The sequence below is a fragment of the Ricinus communis genome, chromosome 7, assembly GCF_019578655.1.
Source record: "Ricinus communis isolate WT05 ecotype wild-type chromosome 7, ASM1957865v1, whole genome shotgun sequence".
NCBI lineage: Eukaryota > Viridiplantae > Streptophyta > Magnoliopsida > Malpighiales > Euphorbiaceae > Ricinus > Ricinus communis.
In genome coordinates, this window is record NC_063262.1 from 597833 (window position 1) to 615066 (window position 17234).

Below are 17234 nucleotides of genomic sequence, written 5' to 3' on the forward strand. Positions count from 1 at the left end.
GCATATAAAGTGAGATAAGAGTGGTTAGATATTCAAACTATGTCTACGTTAGCAATCATCAGACATGCAAGCTGGAGATTGGCCACGTAGCATACAAAAGGTCAACCCCTTCTTTCACCAAAGCAAAGGAAGATGTTGCTTTATTTGCAGTCTCACATCCAATTCAAACTCATTGAAATTCTTCATCAACTCTCTATCTAATTCCTCAAACATTCTTTTTTCTCCTTTCCCCTCTAACCTTTTTTATTTTTATTTTTACTGACTCATCCACATGGATTTAACCATGGTCACCCTACGTAATATCATCGTATTAAACTAAAATGGAAGCTTAAATATAATGTAATACCAGTTGAGGTAATTACATGTGGTGAATCTAGGGTTTCCTTGTGCAGACTTGACTTACAACATATATACAAGAAAGAATAGATAAAAGGTGGTAGTTATGTAGCTGTAGAAATGTTGTTCAATTCTTGTTGGAGATGCCATCCAACAATCTTTGAATCTAAAAATGTGGGTTTAATCTTTCTCGAGGTATCAGGAGCCATTAATTCTATCTAACAGTTCACATGCTTGCCTATATACAACATATAATATTACAATATTCTGGTTAATAATTCCATAGGAAGATCATGTGTGCCGATTGGGGATCCTGTCAGCTGTTGAATTCCATTCCTCGTGGCGTTGGAGTATGTCATTAAGGCATTTGGAAGATTAACACCTATTCGACTTTCTAAACATATACACTACAATACGAGTTTGCCTTTTGGGCTCTATTTCAGCTTTTGCTTTACCTATTATAGCCCAAAGACAAAAGCCTCAGCGAAAATAAGCCTGCCTGCCAACATATATCTCCTATCTATTTTTCCATGTATATACATATCCGCAGCTCCCACAAATTGTGCTACTGCATATTAGTGACATCATTTTCTATTTCCCTTTGTAGCATTAACAGGGTTTGTACTGAAAAAAGAAAAAGAACACACCATCCTAATTATATGAATATGTCTTTATCTTCTATACTTATGTCACTTGTGTCTACTCTTGATCAAGAGTACAAGTCTTCTTCGGAATTTTCAACAGTGGTGATTAGCCAAACGCATATGTTAGAATAATTCAAGAAACAATAGACAGTCGATGCTCTGATAACATGCATCCACAGCAAAGACAGACTGAAATAACATAATAAACAATATTCCAATTGTTGTATTGTTTATAGAGTTTGGTTTTGATCACACTCGATGCTTCTACAGTATGATCTCTTGCCTTTCTTCTTTGTTTATGTATATCTTTTGCTCCTGCTTCTTGGATAACTTCGAAATCAAAGCTGCTTAAACTGTTGTTGAAACAGAGAATTGAAGGCATCCATGTTAGTCCTAGTGAGTGCCAAGCCAATCTCAATACCACCTCCTCCATCTCTACATTCTGAAAGAGAAATAGCTCCTGATACATCAATCTGAACCACTTCACTCATTTTCGGTTTCCCCCAACCAAAATCTGTATCATAAACACGTAATTTTGGTGATCCTGAGATTGTAATTAGCCTTCCCTCTTCTGATATTTCTTTCCAATCTGACATCCATTTCTCTACCCTTTTTAAAGCTCCATTCTCAAGTTCCTTAACTTGGTTTGCAATTGCTTTTGCTGCTACCGTAACTCCATTTTCTCCAACAAGTTCACTCCTTTTTGCTGACGCGTAACAAATTGCTAGACAATTCCCAAAATATGTGACTGGCAGCTCAACTTCAAGACGCTGTCTGCCGTCTGCAACAAAACCCAAGTAGCAAGTCTTATCATTACTGTCAAGACTTGCCTCATCTTCTTGTGACTTGATCAAATTAACCCACGTAATAGCACATATCACCACAAACGTTGATATCCGCAGTTTCCCTAAATTCATCTTCAAACATTGATTTGAGACCCAATGTTTAATCTTTTGAACCTGAACATGGTCAACCACAAAGGTAGCTCTAACCTTGTCTGCAAGTTGTTCTTCTGTTGAGGAACCCATGTTATAGTCCCAAGATGATGCCCAATTATGTAAGTCACTTAAGAAAATGGACTCGAGCTTGTAAGAATCCCTGATTGCATCCCTGTAATGAGAAGGGAGAGAGTTTTGAAGGCAAGTGAGGTCTCCGCTTGACCTGTAAAGAGACGCCCATGATTTCATGAAATGGTTAATAGCCATGCCATCAGCAACAACATGGCAAAACTCAAAACCGATGCTAATTCCAGAATTAGGAAAGAGAGTGACTTGCAAGGCCAACAATGGCACCGAACGCGTGCCATCTGATGTAAGACGTGAAGGAGGCAGCTTTGGAACATAAGGGTGCAGGACTCTAACATCTTTGGGGTTATTGGTGATGACTTGAATGAAGTCATCTAATGACTCGGCGACAGTGAAGGGGATGGAGTCACCATCTTTAAAGAGGAAGTAAGGCTGCAGAGGCGGGGGCGGGCAGATGAGATTGGCAGAGAGAGGGAAGAAGTGTTGAAGAGTGAGGGAGAGAGAGTGGCTGAGATTGGGGAGAAGATTGTGTATGAAGTAACAAGTGGAGTAAGGGAATTCAAAGAAGAAAAGACGTTGCATAGGACGGCAAAGAAACCATGGCATGTCAAAGAATGTCAGAGGGAGACAGGTTGTGGGAACCGAAGCTAATGGTGGAGAGATTTGGAAGTGATGGACAATTTTTACAGTCATTTTTTTTTTGGGTAAGTTGTGAAGTGGAAGAAGCAGCTGATGAGAATATAATTCTTGGGGAAGAAGAGAGGAGGCGGCCGAATTGGGATTTATAAAGCGAGGAAGAAGGAGAAGTATTGTAGAGTCAAAATGATTCAATCCAAACTTCACATGAAAGTAGAGATGGGATTATGACAATTGTAGAAGAAACAAATTAGCGAAATATGTCTGTAGCGCAAGTTGGACCATAATAAAGAAAGCAGTGAAAACAATACAAGAGGCGGCGGGGCTCCACCAACAGACCATTATGATTTTCTTTCCAAGTTTATGATTCAAAAACATTAATAATAATACATATACCCAAAAAAAAAAAAAAAAGACCATTGACAATAATTAGGTAAAATCTCATAAATAGTATCTTAATTTTCAGTTTTTATTATTTCAATGTGAGTAATCAAAAGCAAAATTCAATTTGTTAAAGAAAAAAATAGAACAAAACAAAATTCAAACACCAAAGTTGAGAGACTATTAAACCTAATATTTACTCAACAAAAGAAATTTGTTGTAAATGCATTAAAATATAATATTAGGAAGTAATGGCCCTGAACGTAATTTGGGGTAGAAAGCACTGAAAGGGGAGAATTTTGAACGGCGGGTAAAAGATGCAGTTGAATTGCATATGAAATGGAAGAGAAAGCTTTAAAAAACGCAAAGAGTTGTGGCAAACCAAACCAATATGTTTCTTTTGCTCCTTTTCCTTTAAGAAAAAGTTGCAGAAATCTCAGCTCCCAAAGAAAGAGAAAGGAAGCATCTTTTTCTTTTTTTTTTTTCTTCTTCTGCAAGTTGGAAACACAAGTAGTAATCTTTTCTGATTAATTCTTTTTCTTAATACATAAATCTCCGGCAGCATGGGAAACAGTGGTCCTTCCAGAATCAGCAAGTTAGAAGAGTCACACAGCAAGCAACATCATCAGCAGCAGCAGCAGAAAAACGAGCGAACATCTGCATGTTCATGGACATGTACTTGCGGCTTCTTATCAAAGAAGGTCAAGACCTTTTCTGTTTTTTGTTTCTGGGGTTCTCTGTGCTTGTGATTCTATCTATACGCTCTAGCAAGCTGCAGTGATTTAGAGATTGAAGCTGAAAAAATTACAAAATTTGGTTGGAATCTCATATGAGAATGAGATCATGTTAATGGTGTGGCAAATTGGAATCCGAATCCCATGTATTGATGTTGTGTTTTATCGGAAACCAAAATTGTCATGTCGGCCCATCTTGGTCGGCCGGAGCCCAAGGAGTATAAATGGTCCATGGGCTTAATTAACAAGGCATGGACAACAAACAGAGATTAATAATGGTGTTGAATGGAATATACACAAAATAAAAAAAGTCGTTGATAATTAAATGAGGAGCTAGTCAAATGCCTCCTTTTAGTGAATGATTACTCAGCCTAGCCTGTTGTGATATGATATTTCTTTTTCGGTAGGAGTAAGAGTAACATAATTCCAGCGAACACAAACAAACGTGATTCATATTCAGATTCAGATTCAGATTCAATTATATCACTAAAAAGAAAGCAGCTTCTTTCTTTCTTTCTTTCTTTTTTTCTTTTATGAATTCCATCTCATCTGTTTTCCTTTCTCTCTCTCTCTCTCTCTCTCTCTCTATAACTAAATTTTGCAGGTAATTTATCTTCATCAGTTTCATAATTAAGTAATAACATTTCTTATTATGGGCTAATGTCATAATGCAGATGATGACGGATTTCGATTTGGAGTCGATTAAGAAGGAATTTGGAATTCCTTCATTTATCTTCGACCCTGAATTATTCGAAAATGATGTTGACAGTGATGCACCTCCTCCTGATTGCCCTGTTTTAGTGTTTATCAACTCCAAGAGCGGAGGGCAGCTCGGCGGAGATCTTCTCCTTACCTATCGTTCTCTTCTTAATGAAAAACAGGTAGTTAGTTAGGTCCACCTCCCTCCCTTATTTTTATATCCACACTGTCTACTGACTGCCCTGTTTTAGTTTTTTTTTTTCTTTCTTGGATTTCATTGATATTTCAATTTCTTTATTTGTAGGTCTTTGATTTAGGGGAAGAGGCTCCTGATAAAGTATTGCAAAGAATTTATGTCAATCTTGAGATACTTAAGTCTCGTGGAATTCAATTAGCTATTCATATTCAGAAAAGGTTGAGAATTATTGTAAGTCCCTTCATTTCTTTTCCATTTTTATATCTTTATGCCCCCTTATATTAATAATACTGATAATGAAATGTTTCCTAAATTAGGTTGCAGGTGGTGATGGAACTGCTGGCTGGCTTCTTGGAGTCGTTTGCGATCTTAAGTTCCCTCATCCACCCCCTATAGCCACTGTCCCTTTAGGAACTGGAAACAATCTTCCTTTTGCTTTTGGATGGGTCAGATATCTTTCACATTCATTTTCACTTCACCACGCAGTTTCAGAGCAAGCGGAGGTTTATAATAATAACCAACTCTTTCTTTGCAGGGAAAGAAGAATCCTGGAACATATTCCAGCTCTGTCCTGTCTTTTCTTAACCAAGTCAAGAAAGCTAAGGAAATGAAAATAGACAAGTTAGTTTATTTCACTTTTATTTCGTTATTTTACTATTATCAGCATTTCCAAATATTCATGTTTGCTCTCTCATGGAGATTTTAGCTGGCACATTCTCATGAGGATGAGGGCTCCTAGACAAGGTTCCTGTGACCCTATTGCACCTCTTGAGCTTCCACATTCGCTTCATGCCTTTCACCGTGTTTCTGCTAATGATGAACTCAACCTGGTAGCTACTCCATCTCCATTTCCCTTTCATGCATACTCCATAACTTGCTTCTTTGCCCTGCTCATACTGACACAGAATACTTATTTATATTCTTCATTATCTCTACTATTAACACATTTTTCATACTGTAAGATTAATTTTTATTAGTCTAGCTATGATAAACGACTGGTGCCAAGTTCCATGCGTTGAATTATCAGGCATGGACATATTTTCGTGTTGCTAGAGCCTAATGTTCGATTCATATATGCTAACTGCATGTTAATGTTCTGTGATTTCCTTATCAATTTTGATGAGTGTAGGAAGAGACCCAACCTAATCTATGCATTAAAGATAAAACACCATAGTACAATAGTAATTTTTTCCCACTTGACTTTCTCCCTTATGTCCTCTCTTTTTTAGCATATATTGCTCTATGTATGTCCTTAATAGCAATATATTTCTTCTTTCTCAGGAAGGTTACCACACATTTCGTGGGGGATTCTGGAACTACTTCAGTATGGGTAAGAATTCTTCCCTGGATAAGTCAATAAAAGGTGTTACTTCTACAAATTTGACCTTGTAAAGGCTGTTTCTTCAATACAGATATATCAAGCTTCAGTAGGTTAAGAAATTTTATTTTGCATGATGTGTGGAAGTAATGAGACAATTTCATTTTGGAACATCTTATTTTATCGAAAAGAGGACTAGAAGTTGCAATAGGAGTCTTCATACTCATAATTTTCATGTAACATTTTTATGATTATAGTTGTTAGAAAACACAATCAAATGTGGGATGAATATCAATATAGAATTTAATTTGTAAGTTTTGCTGTCTCCTTTTACTTGAAATCGAAATTGCAATTCACAGATTTCTATACTTGGAAATTTCATTGTCTAATTTGGGCCATTTTGTGGATTCTTCTCTTTAGAAATTTGTTCCTACCTCATCATACTTTGTGACATGTGTTCTTTTGTTGACAGGAATGGATGCTCAAGTATCATATGCATTCCATTCTGAGCGGAAGTTGCATCCTGAAAAATTTAAAAATCAGTTAGTTAATCAGGTATCTTGATGCTTTAACAATCTTATATAGTAATTGACTGATGTTTAATCACATGATTGCCATGCTATTGTTTTGTTTGCTGTGAACCTCCCATTTTATATGTTTGGTGTAGTCTAGTTATTTAGTCTACCATTTAGTTGATGATATAAAGTATTGCTCATTTAACCATTAGAACTTAATTCATTGTTCAGTAGGTAATTCAGTATTGCTTGTCATATCAGATGTTATTACTAGGAATACATGCTGCTTATGGCTTCTCTAACTACCATCTTTTTCATTTTTCCCTTGGAGCCAGAGTACTTACGCAAAGCTTGGTTGTACACAAGGGTGGTTTATGGCTTCTCTTTTTCATCCTTCTTCAAAGTGAGTGTATAACTGATTGCTCTTTAGATCAAGGACCTATTATGTTTTCTTGCTTTCTTCTAGTTCATTCCATAAAAAGAGTCTTATAATGCTTTTCATCTTTTATTTTGTAGTTGCAGAGATAGTTACATAGGCTAATCTTTTAGCAGTACTTATTGACTTTTGATCTTTGTTGTAACTGACTATAGAGTTGAATGTTACTTCTTTATTGACTATCAACAGTTATTTTTCTAGCATGCTTTCAAATTTAAGCATTTTGACATATGACTAAAGTGATTTTATATATATGGATTTGATTTTGCATTGAGTTGCTTTTCCTGTCTTGTATATGTTGATTGAAATGCTGTAAAAATTGTAGGATTTACAACTTTTATCCAGCTGTATTTTTCTGCATCTGTGTAAATTATAAAGCATTTTTATCAAATTTTTTCTGTTTAAACCACAGGAACATAGCTCAACTTGCCAAGGTTAAGATCATGAAAAGGCATGGTCAATGGCAAGACCTCCATATACCCCGCAGGTAACTCAATAGTTGTATGTTCTCTTGCATCAACTGGAGTTGCTCTTCTTTATACATTTTGTTAACATCTCATATTTCTGTTCTTCCGTCTTTTAATTTAACAGCATCAGGTCGATTGTGTGCCTTAATTTACCCAGCTTTTCTGGCGGACTGAGTCCTTGGGGAACACCAAATAGCAAGAAACAACGTGATGTCAGTTCACTTGGTTATCTGCTTTCATTTTCAGTATTGATGGCAATCAAAGCACTGATTACATTCAGACAGACTGATCCTACTTGGATAGCGTTGATGAATATTTATTTTTTATTTGCAGAGAGACTTGACTCCACCATATGTAGATGATGGACTTCTTGAGGTCGTTGGTTTTAGAGATGCTTGGCATGGGCTTGTTCTGCTTGCTCCAAATGGACATGGGACTCGTCTTGCACAGGTAAAAAAATAAATGGTCAAATTTAGCATTTAATTTATGATAGAGGTTCTCAACCTATGCAGGGAAATCAGGATATGTAATTTTGATTGGGGATATCTAATGTGACAATTGGGCATGCGTACCATATACCATCCTTGCTTCTTTGTGCGAGTGGATGATGTCATTCCTTTGTTGATTTAATCAATTGATGACTGTGTATTAGAAATGTATAGCGAGTCCATATTTAAGTCTATCTTTTGACACTAGGCACACAGGATTCGTTTTGAGTTCCACAAAGGTGCTGCTGACCATACATTCATGAGGATTGATGGGGAACCCTGGAAGCAACCCCTTCCAGAAGATGATGATACCGTTGTTGTTGAAATATCTCATCTTGGCCAAGTCAACATGCTCGCCACCCATGATTGCAAGTCTAGGAGTGTCTATGATCCCTCATCGCCGAGCAGTCATGATGATGGGGATGACGATAGTGACAAGGAAGAATCTGAACATGGCGAAGAGCGGAAAAAATTTGGTGCAGCTGATACATTTAAGATTCCAGATGGGATTGAGATTGCCCATCTTAGTTAAACACTTAAGTATATGATTCTTGTTTGATTTACTTGGCATATTAATGGGTGATTCTGTCTTTCATAACTAAATATGTACACGTTTCAGTAACACTTACATTGCTACTAAATCTTCACCTACAAATAAGCATTTGCATTTGCAGTGTTATTTCACTGTTTGTCATTGTAACATGTAAAAAGAGGCTTGTCTAATGAATATATTATAGTGTATTTGCGCTACCTTTATCAGTATCTCTAAATGATTCAATTTTGCCAATGATTGACTAACAAAATTTAGCAGTGAGGTGGCTGCAGATATAACTTCTTGAGAACAAGATGATACAATTGGGGTATACCAAAGTGGAAAAAGACTTGTGAATAAAAGGAAACAAAGATATAAACATTGTAGTATGAAGACAAGATGTATCAGTAGTTACCATATCCATAACAACAGACTTAAAAATGCATGTCCACAAGCTGATAATTGGTGTGAAGTTCTCCCTCAACAAAGAAGAGAAGATCAGTATGTGGAAGATCCATAGGATTTGATCAGTATTGTGGGAACTGCTACCAACAGGATTACTAGCTCACATGCAGGGCTTCACCTAGACAACTCTTGACTGCTTCATTAGCTTTCTGAGATGACGCCCGTTCTTCTTGTTTCTTCTTCTCTCTGAAAATAAAAAACAGTTATGAGAAAAACACTACAAGCAAGACAAAGATAATGAATAGTCGTAAAATGGAACATCCGAGGACAGGTAGAATCGGTATCACTTCTAAAAGACATGGCCTAACAAGAGCTTCTGATAGCCTGAAGATACCATAGTTCGCAATCTAGGTATGACCTAAACTGGCTCTTTCCAATGTGATGTTCACAGGTCTCTATAATTTCAATTCCTGCAAATTTTTTATTATATTTTGTAACAAATATTATCTCAACAATTCTCCCATTTAACAAGTTGCATTGAACCGCAGAATGCCAGACTGGTGAGCAAAAGCAGTTGGTGTTTTGTCTACAACACCAGATAAATGAAGTGTTATTCTCTATCGTTTAGTGAAGTACAAGAAATTGATATTACACAAGAGAAACTGATTTTACTTTTTTCCCGTTTCCTTTTACCTGTCGACATACTCCTTAAGCAACTCTTTCGCCTGAACCAGTTTGGAAAGGAGGTTGCGATACACATCAAGGTCCCGATCCACACCTCTTTTATTTATATTTAAAGCTGCACAAAGCTGTTACATAGCAATTAAAAGAAAAAGCCAACCCTTTAGTTACAAATATTTAGTCCTTATAATCATTAATTTAAAAAAAATGGAAGTTTTGCTAAGAGAATTGCTATCAGCTGAAGTTGAGTAGCTTTACTAAAATACAATGTTATTATAAATGAATGAGATATTATGCAATTTGTAATAAGATCTACCAAACCCAAAAGATTTTTTTGAACTAGGCCAAAGCCATAAATGAATAGGCAGTATGCAAACAACTCCATAACCTCAACAAATACAATTAACCTGTTAAGTCAATTTCGAACCCAAGATTCCTATCTAGTATAAATGGAAAAAATCATGGCCATCCACATATCTTGATATGAAAAAGAAAAATGAACTGCAGCTTGACCGTTCAAAAAAATCTAATTACTCACTCATAAAAGTAACAAATGAAGCAACTCCATAAAACATGGTGGATAATAGTTAACTATAAGTAATAATTGGACATAGTATTTGAACATAAGGAAAACAAAAGAGAGAGAAGACTATGAAAGCTAGCAGCTTCTAATTGCTGTGACTAACATCTCTTGAAAGAAAACTCATTGCTTTTTCCATATATCTAAACAATACAACCATTTAATAAAACAGCAAAATGCACAATATACATTGCAGCAATTATTTACAACAAAAGAAAGATCCAACCTTTTCTAGTACTGTGGGCTCAGTAGAATTTGAGAGCTCGAGAAGACGAAATAGCCCAATGGCGAAGAAACGGCTGTAGCTGAAACTCCCATTCCCAGCTCTCTCTGCAATGTCCTTCAATATCCCCTCAACTTCTCCTTCTTTGGATGAAAAGTCTACTAATGAACTGGGAGTTTGAGACCGAGCCCAGTCTTCCAATTTTTTTGCATCAATTCTGTAATGCATAAATACAAAATTATTCTAACTAAAGACAAGTTGTTCTAATACATTACATTTCTTAAGAGTTCCTTCAAATGTAGGGGAAGAAAAAGTCCTTGAAATAGAAAGTGTTCAGATTCCATGGATCTCTAAGTGTTCTTTCGAGGATTTAACTCAGCTATTCAGATCAAAATTGCATTTTATTTGGTAGATTGTTTAGTGAGCCTCCATTCTTTCTTAAATCCTTGAAAGTAATACTAATATAGAAGAAAAATAAAAAAGTATTTACAAAATTGACCAATAAATAAAAAGGCAGCATGGATAGACTTACATAACATGTAACACATGATTATAAATTAGATTATTTAGTTGATAATCTATATATTCTGAATTTAAAAGTACCGATCGTTTCCCCTGAAAAAACAAACGAGGTGGTACAGTGTTGAAGGATTAGAAATCTTTTTCCATTTCATATCATATGAAGTATTAGCACCATATGTACAAGTTTTACTTCACCTCTTGGGTAGATGAGATACTAAACATAATGTTGGATCGCATATGATAAACAAGGTAGCAATTAGTGATGGGAAGAACTATTGCCTCATGGAAAGCTATAAGCAAGAAAAAGTAAAGGAGCAAAATGCAATTCACCTATACTGCTCAGGTTCCTCGTTCAAGGCATTAATGTAAGCTTGGAAAATGGCCTCTCGATCCTCATCGCTTGGGTAACCTTGCATGAGTTGATCGTAGACAGTAACAAAACCAAGGGCAAAAACAGGGTCATAACGATAACTCCTCTTATACCTCATCAAATGTTGCTGGACAATGAGCTCTTGAAGGACAGTATTATAGATACTGGGAATTGGTTTCTTATATGAATTCAGAAAATTGAACTTGGTCTCAGAGACAGTAGGCGGAACATCTGTAACCCAGAATCATGAGACAAGCATAAGATGCGGAGTGAAATCAATAAAATATCAAATTAAAGAAAGAAGTTGGACTGCTGATTATTTGGGTATAAAAAAAAAAGAAAGAAAGAAAGTGAACCTGTAGCAGTGGACATGCAATGAATAAGCATCCGAGAAGATGAAGAATTGGAAGCTTTAACACCCACGTAATGACATGAAAAACCACCCACAGGGAAACGGAAAGAGTCGAAATTTGAAGAGAAAGAACGCGACCATGAGGCAACTGATTTTCTTTCGGTAAAGGATTGGGCAATTGCAGAGAATGAAACTGAAGTGACTGCTGCCATTTGGTTGGATGAATAATCACAAAATACAGAGAAAGTAGAAGGGAAGACTTCTAAATCATAGCGGCGGAATCAATGGATTGGAGAGATTAGCATTTGAATTTGGTTGAATTATTTGTTGTAAAGTGAGAAAGTGAGAGGTTGGAAAGGAAGAAAGGCTTATCCAATCCAATGGATTGGAAGTTGAAATTGAAATTGGAGTCGACTCCACTTGTGTGGCTCTCCACTGCTTTGCCTTACTGTCACGACTAACCAAACCAATGTCATGGGTCCACTTCGACTCTTGACTTTGAAACGGCATCGTTCGACATGCTCTTCAATAAATAAAAGCCATCTAGTAGCACATGGGAGACTACAAGCTTAAGCAGGCAGAGGAGTCTCTGAGGACTGTCCTTTACTTGAGCTGTTGGGGTCCTAACTGATTACGTCTTCCCCTTTCTGTATGTTCTGTTTTTTCTAGAGAAGACTGCAAAGCAGAACACTGTCACTAGATTCTTGTAGCAATGATGAATGTCCATTTCCATCCCCGTGAATGTACATAAAAGCGTGTGTAATGTGTTTACTAAATGTGAATTTATCATCTATGATTATTCTGTTTTTCTTTCACTTGGCATTCTTCAATGGCTCTGGTACATATACATTTTAGTTGAGTTGAATTAGAATTCTGGTCTTTCAGCCCTTGAACTGCTTTTGTACCTCAAATTCATTTGATTTTCTTTTCAATAATGGATCATATTGCCATTCTTCAGTACATATACATTTTAGTTGAGTTGAATTATCACAGGTTCTAATCTGTTAAGTTTAACTTATAAATATTTTCAGATTCTATTTCACCTATATTTATATCTGTATAAAAAAAAATTAAATTAAATTAAATTAATTGTGTACAGTTGATATTAATTATTGAGAAATTTAATAATTGTATTAGATTATGCTAATTAAAAAGGATGAGAATTACTTTTTTTTTTAGTAAGGATAAACATTTTATACACCCACACAAATAAGCCTAAACTAGATAAGTCACTCTTATAACCCCACACTAGATAAGTCACTTTTTTGTTTCTAATACTTGATATTAATATTATATTTATTTTATTTTATTTTCAGTATTCAAGAATTTTTAATTTTTTTTTTAAGAAAAAGGGTATATTAATGGTTGAGTTTTTTTTATTTGTCTAATTCTTCTAATTAAAATTATATTAACTTTTTAAGAAAAAATACATTAATGGTTAAGTTTTCATATTTATTTAATTCTTCTAATAATAGTTCTAGTATCATAAATATTAAAGTAAAAATAAAAGATATATTTTTTACAATTATTTATAAATTTAATATTTTTATAAGTGGTTCTTTTAAATGACTTTTAAGGATAATTTTATATTTTTATAAAATATCATATATTTACCTTTTATATAAAATTTTAATTTCACTGTCCCGCTTATCCATATTTGATAAGTTGTAGGTTTAGTAAATATAAATTATAGGTTCATTGATAGTACGGTGTAGGTCCATTGATTCATATTTAATAAGTTCTAGGTTCATTAAAAATAAATTATAAATTCATTGCTAGTATGCTGTAAGCTCATTAAAAATTAACTATTAAATATTGATATAAGTAACAAGATTATTAAGTAATACCTATAGGTTCATCAAATATAAGTTGTAGATCCATCATTTGTGAATTGTAAATTCATCAGTTAACATATGCTTTTATTTTTTAAATTACGAATTTCTAAACTATAATCTATGAATCTCAGGTGAATGTGTGGTTTTATTTTAATTTGTGAACTTTTTTTTTTATATAAAGAATTTCTAGACTTAAGTATACATGTAATAAACTTATAGTGTATAATTTATTAACATGTTGTTAACTTATGAACCTACAGTTTTATGATTGATATTTATTATTTTTCCTCATGAATTTATGTTCATAGTCTATGATTGTGTTTGTAATTTTGTAATTGTGAATATAAAATTATTAATTTTAATATATTATTATTATTATTATTAATTTTTAAAAATTAAAATATTATCATACAATGATAAAAATGATTAGAATTTAAATTTTCTCAAGTAGAATGCAATATATTTTCTTTTACATATATGCCACTAAAAGAAACAAATAAGTGAAATGAAAATGATATTGTCTATTAAAAGAAAATACACTTATTCTGAAATTATTTTAAAACATAATCTTTTTATGACAACACTTATCGGATTAAAAAAAACTAACTGTTTAACTTGCTTTCTCATAATATAATTTTAATTTATAATAATTTATTGATTTTGAGTTTATGTATATTATCTACTTCGAATATATTGATTTTATAATATTCTTTAATTGTTATTTTTTGTAAATTTAATAAATTAATACTTTTAATATTAATAATTTTTTATTCACAAACATTCCAATTATAAGATGATGGACTATAGTTATTTCTAACTAGCCGTTTACTCGTGTGTTACACATAAATTATAAGAAAATTAATTTATTATTAGTATGTTATTTCTTAGAATTAGAATGAGTGTTTAATTAGGGATGCAACTTATTAATCAATAAATTAATTAAAAAAATCATAAAATTATACATAAATTTGAATTCTATGTATCAAAATAAAAATTTTATATATCAAAAATTAAACATACATGTCAAAAAAATTTAAATCTCAGAAATTAATATATAGAGCTAAGATAGAAGAGAAAACCGTGTGACATAAATGATGTGGCTTCAATAATCTGAGTACATCTAAACAAAATGATTTTTTTTTTTAATTTATCTTGAGAAAATAAGTGTTAGAAATAAGTTATTATTTTATTTATATGCTTGGAACGCAATCCCTGAGGCAAAATTAATATCTCAATCAAGCAAGAGATCTTGTTATTCTAAAACGACAATATTTTTTTTTTAAGAGAGTTTTTTGGATTACAATCACGGTTGTGCCAAATTAGTTCTAAATTACTCCCTATAATATTGAATTCAATCAATACTTTTTATGATATTTGATTTTCTAGGCATATATGTTGAGGAACTAAATCAGGATCCAGTCAACAATGACCAACGCTGTTGGTTAAGGCCTCAGTTCAGATCATCACAAGCCCCAAATCAGGGAAAATGAGCAACATATCTCTCCCAAGCTAGAAATAGACGTTGGAATAGAGCATAGGAAAGCTACTGATAGCAAGAGGACCATTACAATCACAGACTTATATATACAGAACATCCATACTCATGTAATCTTAGAATTCTGATGTATATACTCATCACAGATTAATAAAACAACAATTACAGTTTTCTACAATATAGGATAAATATGAAAGTGTGGCATAACAAGTATTACATGGCTCCCATTGCTCTTAAGATTGAAAGTAGATCTGCTGAAAGATGATCATTGTTGGGTGGTAAATTTGGGATGTTGAAGGATCCCGAACTGCTTCCTCTAATCCTGTCACAAAGTGCAAACCTACAAACCGGGCACTGCCCATTACTCTTCACCCAAGGCACAATACATTCCTCATGAAACATATGGTTACATGGAGTCAGCATCACTATCTCTTTAGGCTCAAAGTCTTCTAAGCAAACTGCACACCTCTTCCCATCCTCTTCTTTCTCCCTTGCCCTTTCATTAACTATATTTGGAGCTTGGTCTCTGTAATACAGGCACAGCCTACTAGTTAATCTCTTCGGCACAGGATTATACATTTCTTTTTTCAGCTTCTTCAATGCCTTCTTTTGCTCGTCTTGGGTTAATTTGGAGTCTTCCTCTGTGGAAGTAGATCCCTGGAAACTCCCAGGGCCTAATACCCATGGAGCAGAGTCTCTTCCTAGGCTATCCAGGAGGAGAAGTTGCATAGGGGACCGTGGTTGCCCTGGAAAACTGCAACATTCCACTGACAGTAAGCGCAGGTAATCCTTACAAGATTTGTAAAAAAACTACTGCCAAATGAGATCGAGAAGAGAAAAGCTCATCAGCAGGTCAAGAAGATAAATATGAAATTCCAAGTGCCTCCGAGTATAGAAGAACAAGAACTAGTACCCCATGAAACCGAAAGGTGCTGGTAGGACAGTCTCCTCTGTTGCTCTCCATGGACCATAAGCACCTCTACTTCCATCCTGATGCAACACAACCACAGAGTCGAGTCTTATGGTTCAGAACATCTGGATTTCTAAATCTCCTTTGTGTTTTTACATAGTATAATTTACATGGCTATATATAACTTTTAAGTAGGAGATATGCTCACCGGAAGCATAGGCTGAGAGGAAGAGAATCGAGGAAACATGGGACCGGGACCTGACGAGGGATAACTCCAGCCAGTGTGGTTACCAAAACCATATTGATCGCGTCCACTTCTTCGATCCCCATTGGGGGGTGTGAAATTGTTGCTCATACCAACTTCACCCTCCTTCTCAAAGTTGCAAAAGTTTTGATTGTTATATTAGCTACGTTTCTTTCTTTTCTTTCAAGTTGAGTGAATATATTCGTGTTCTGTCTTTCTCTTCTTGTTTCGTAGCCGGTTATGCATCTAATTGATTCTGTTCTGATGTAAAAGTTTCATTATTCTTCTTCCATTGTGAAGATGCTTATGATAATGGTGATTTCATGAGGGAGAAACAGACTCGAGCAAGAAAGGTATCTAATTCTATAATGTATTTGCTTTGCAAAATTTTTGAGTTGGACATTCTTCAGCAATCCTATCCTTCTCCTTCTGCTTCCATTTGTTTTCTAATACATTGGGTGATAGCCCAATCTCATAGCAGAGGAAAGTTTGTCCATCACAATTCACAACAGGCCAGCTGCGATTTGTAAGCCCCTCAAGTTGGCCCAACTGAGCGACTTTTGCGCCTTTCTTTTTCTTTTAGCTAATAAATAATAATCTTCCAAATTCTTCAGTTACACATGCACACACATCCATAGTAACACATAGAGCGAGAGAATCTTAAGCTTATTTTTATATAGTTGTTAAGATGGTAATTTTATCAACTGAAATGACTTTATTATTTTCTTTTCCCTGAATTTCAGGTTGAAGAGAACATAGAGAGCCGCTGATATGCAGAAACCAATTAGCCTAGCTAGCTCGTATGCCCAAAACAAGAAGCTCTCTCTATTCATTAATTTTTGTAACTGCCTTCGTCTTCAGTTTAATTATACCTACCGCTCTCTCTCTCTCTCTCTCTCTCGCTAGCTATATATATATATAGCTCTCGCACTTTGCTAGTCCCCTGAATGTATAAAATCAATGAGCAGGTAGAATGAGTTGGAAGAGCAGGGCCTGGACCGTGATAGGCAGTCTTGCGGCCGTGGAGGATCTCAAAGATACCAAGATTTGCAGACTCAGTTCTGTCATGAAAACCTTCAATAGCCAACACGTGGAGTCAATGCCTACTCAAGTTGAAAGGCCATCATCATCATCTGCATCAACTATGGAAGCAAGGAGTAGCAGTAGCAGTGGCAGTGACAATCAATCTGAAGAAGCACTTAGGACTGTC

At 34.8% G+C, this 17234-nt stretch overlaps 4 protein-coding genes across 8 annotated transcripts; 1 reads left to right on the plus strand and 3 right to left on the minus strand.

Annotated features, from left to right (window-relative positions):
• Positions 1 to 991: 991 nt before the first annotated feature.
• On the minus strand, positions 992 to 3110 carry LOC8284985 (coumaroyl-CoA:anthocyanidin 3-O-glucoside-6''-O-coumaroyltransferase 1). Its single transcript, XM_002517955.4, has one exon. The coding sequence runs from the start codon at positions 2696 to 2698 to the stop codon at positions 1319 to 1321; it is 1380 nt and encodes a 459-aa protein (XP_002518001.1). The 5' UTR covers positions 2699 to 3110; the 3' UTR covers positions 992 to 1318.
• An 85-nt stretch (positions 3111 to 3195) lies between these two features.
• On the plus strand, positions 3196 to 8625 carry LOC8284984 (diacylglycerol kinase 5). 5 transcript variants are annotated; one of them, XM_015718500.3, is made up of 13 exons: positions 3196 to 3723; positions 4431 to 4637; positions 4760 to 4882; positions 4969 to 5097; positions 5187 to 5272; positions 5358 to 5481; positions 5933 to 5981; positions 6442 to 6524; positions 6820 to 6887; positions 7333 to 7407; positions 7512 to 7599; positions 7721 to 7837; positions 8084 to 8625. In XM_015718500.3, exons 1-13 carry the CDS (start codon positions 3586 to 3588, stop codon positions 8405 to 8407), a joined length of 1611 nt encoding a protein of 536 aa, XP_015573986.1. In that variant the 5' UTR covers positions 3196 to 3585; the 3' UTR covers positions 8408 to 8625. The 5 variants fall into 5 exon arrangements, with proteins under 5 accessions (XP_015573986.1, XP_015573987.1, XP_015573989.1 ...); XM_015718501.3 differs by lacking the exon at positions 3196 to 3723 and adding an exon at positions 4046 to 4159; XM_015718503.3 differs by lacking the exon at positions 3196 to 3723 and adding an exon at positions 4099 to 4249.
• Positions 8626 to 8746: 121 nt separating this feature from the next.
• LOC8284983 (protein THYLAKOID FORMATION1, chloroplastic) lies at positions 8747 to 11951 on the minus strand. Its single transcript, XM_002517953.4, has 5 exons — positions 11545 to 11951; positions 11149 to 11419; positions 10300 to 10513; positions 9506 to 9621; positions 8747 to 9058 (listed from the first exon to the last, which is right to left on the minus strand). Exons 1-5 carry the CDS (start codon positions 11750 to 11752, stop codon positions 8968 to 8970), a joined length of 900 nt encoding a protein of 299 aa, XP_002517999.1. The 5' UTR covers positions 11753 to 11951; the 3' UTR covers positions 8747 to 8967.
• A 3030-nt stretch (positions 11952 to 14981) lies between these two features.
• Positions 14982 to 16198, minus strand: LOC8284982 (E3 ubiquitin-protein ligase RNF115). The gene is made up of 3 exons (XM_025157112.2): positions 15989 to 16198; positions 15784 to 15860; positions 14982 to 15624 (listed from the first exon to the last, which is right to left on the minus strand). Exons 1-3 carry the CDS (start codon positions 16133 to 16135, stop codon positions 15084 to 15086), a joined length of 765 nt encoding a protein of 254 aa, XP_025012880.1. The 5' UTR covers positions 16136 to 16198; the 3' UTR covers positions 14982 to 15083.
• Between the last annotated feature and the right edge of the window lie 1036 nt (positions 16199 to 17234).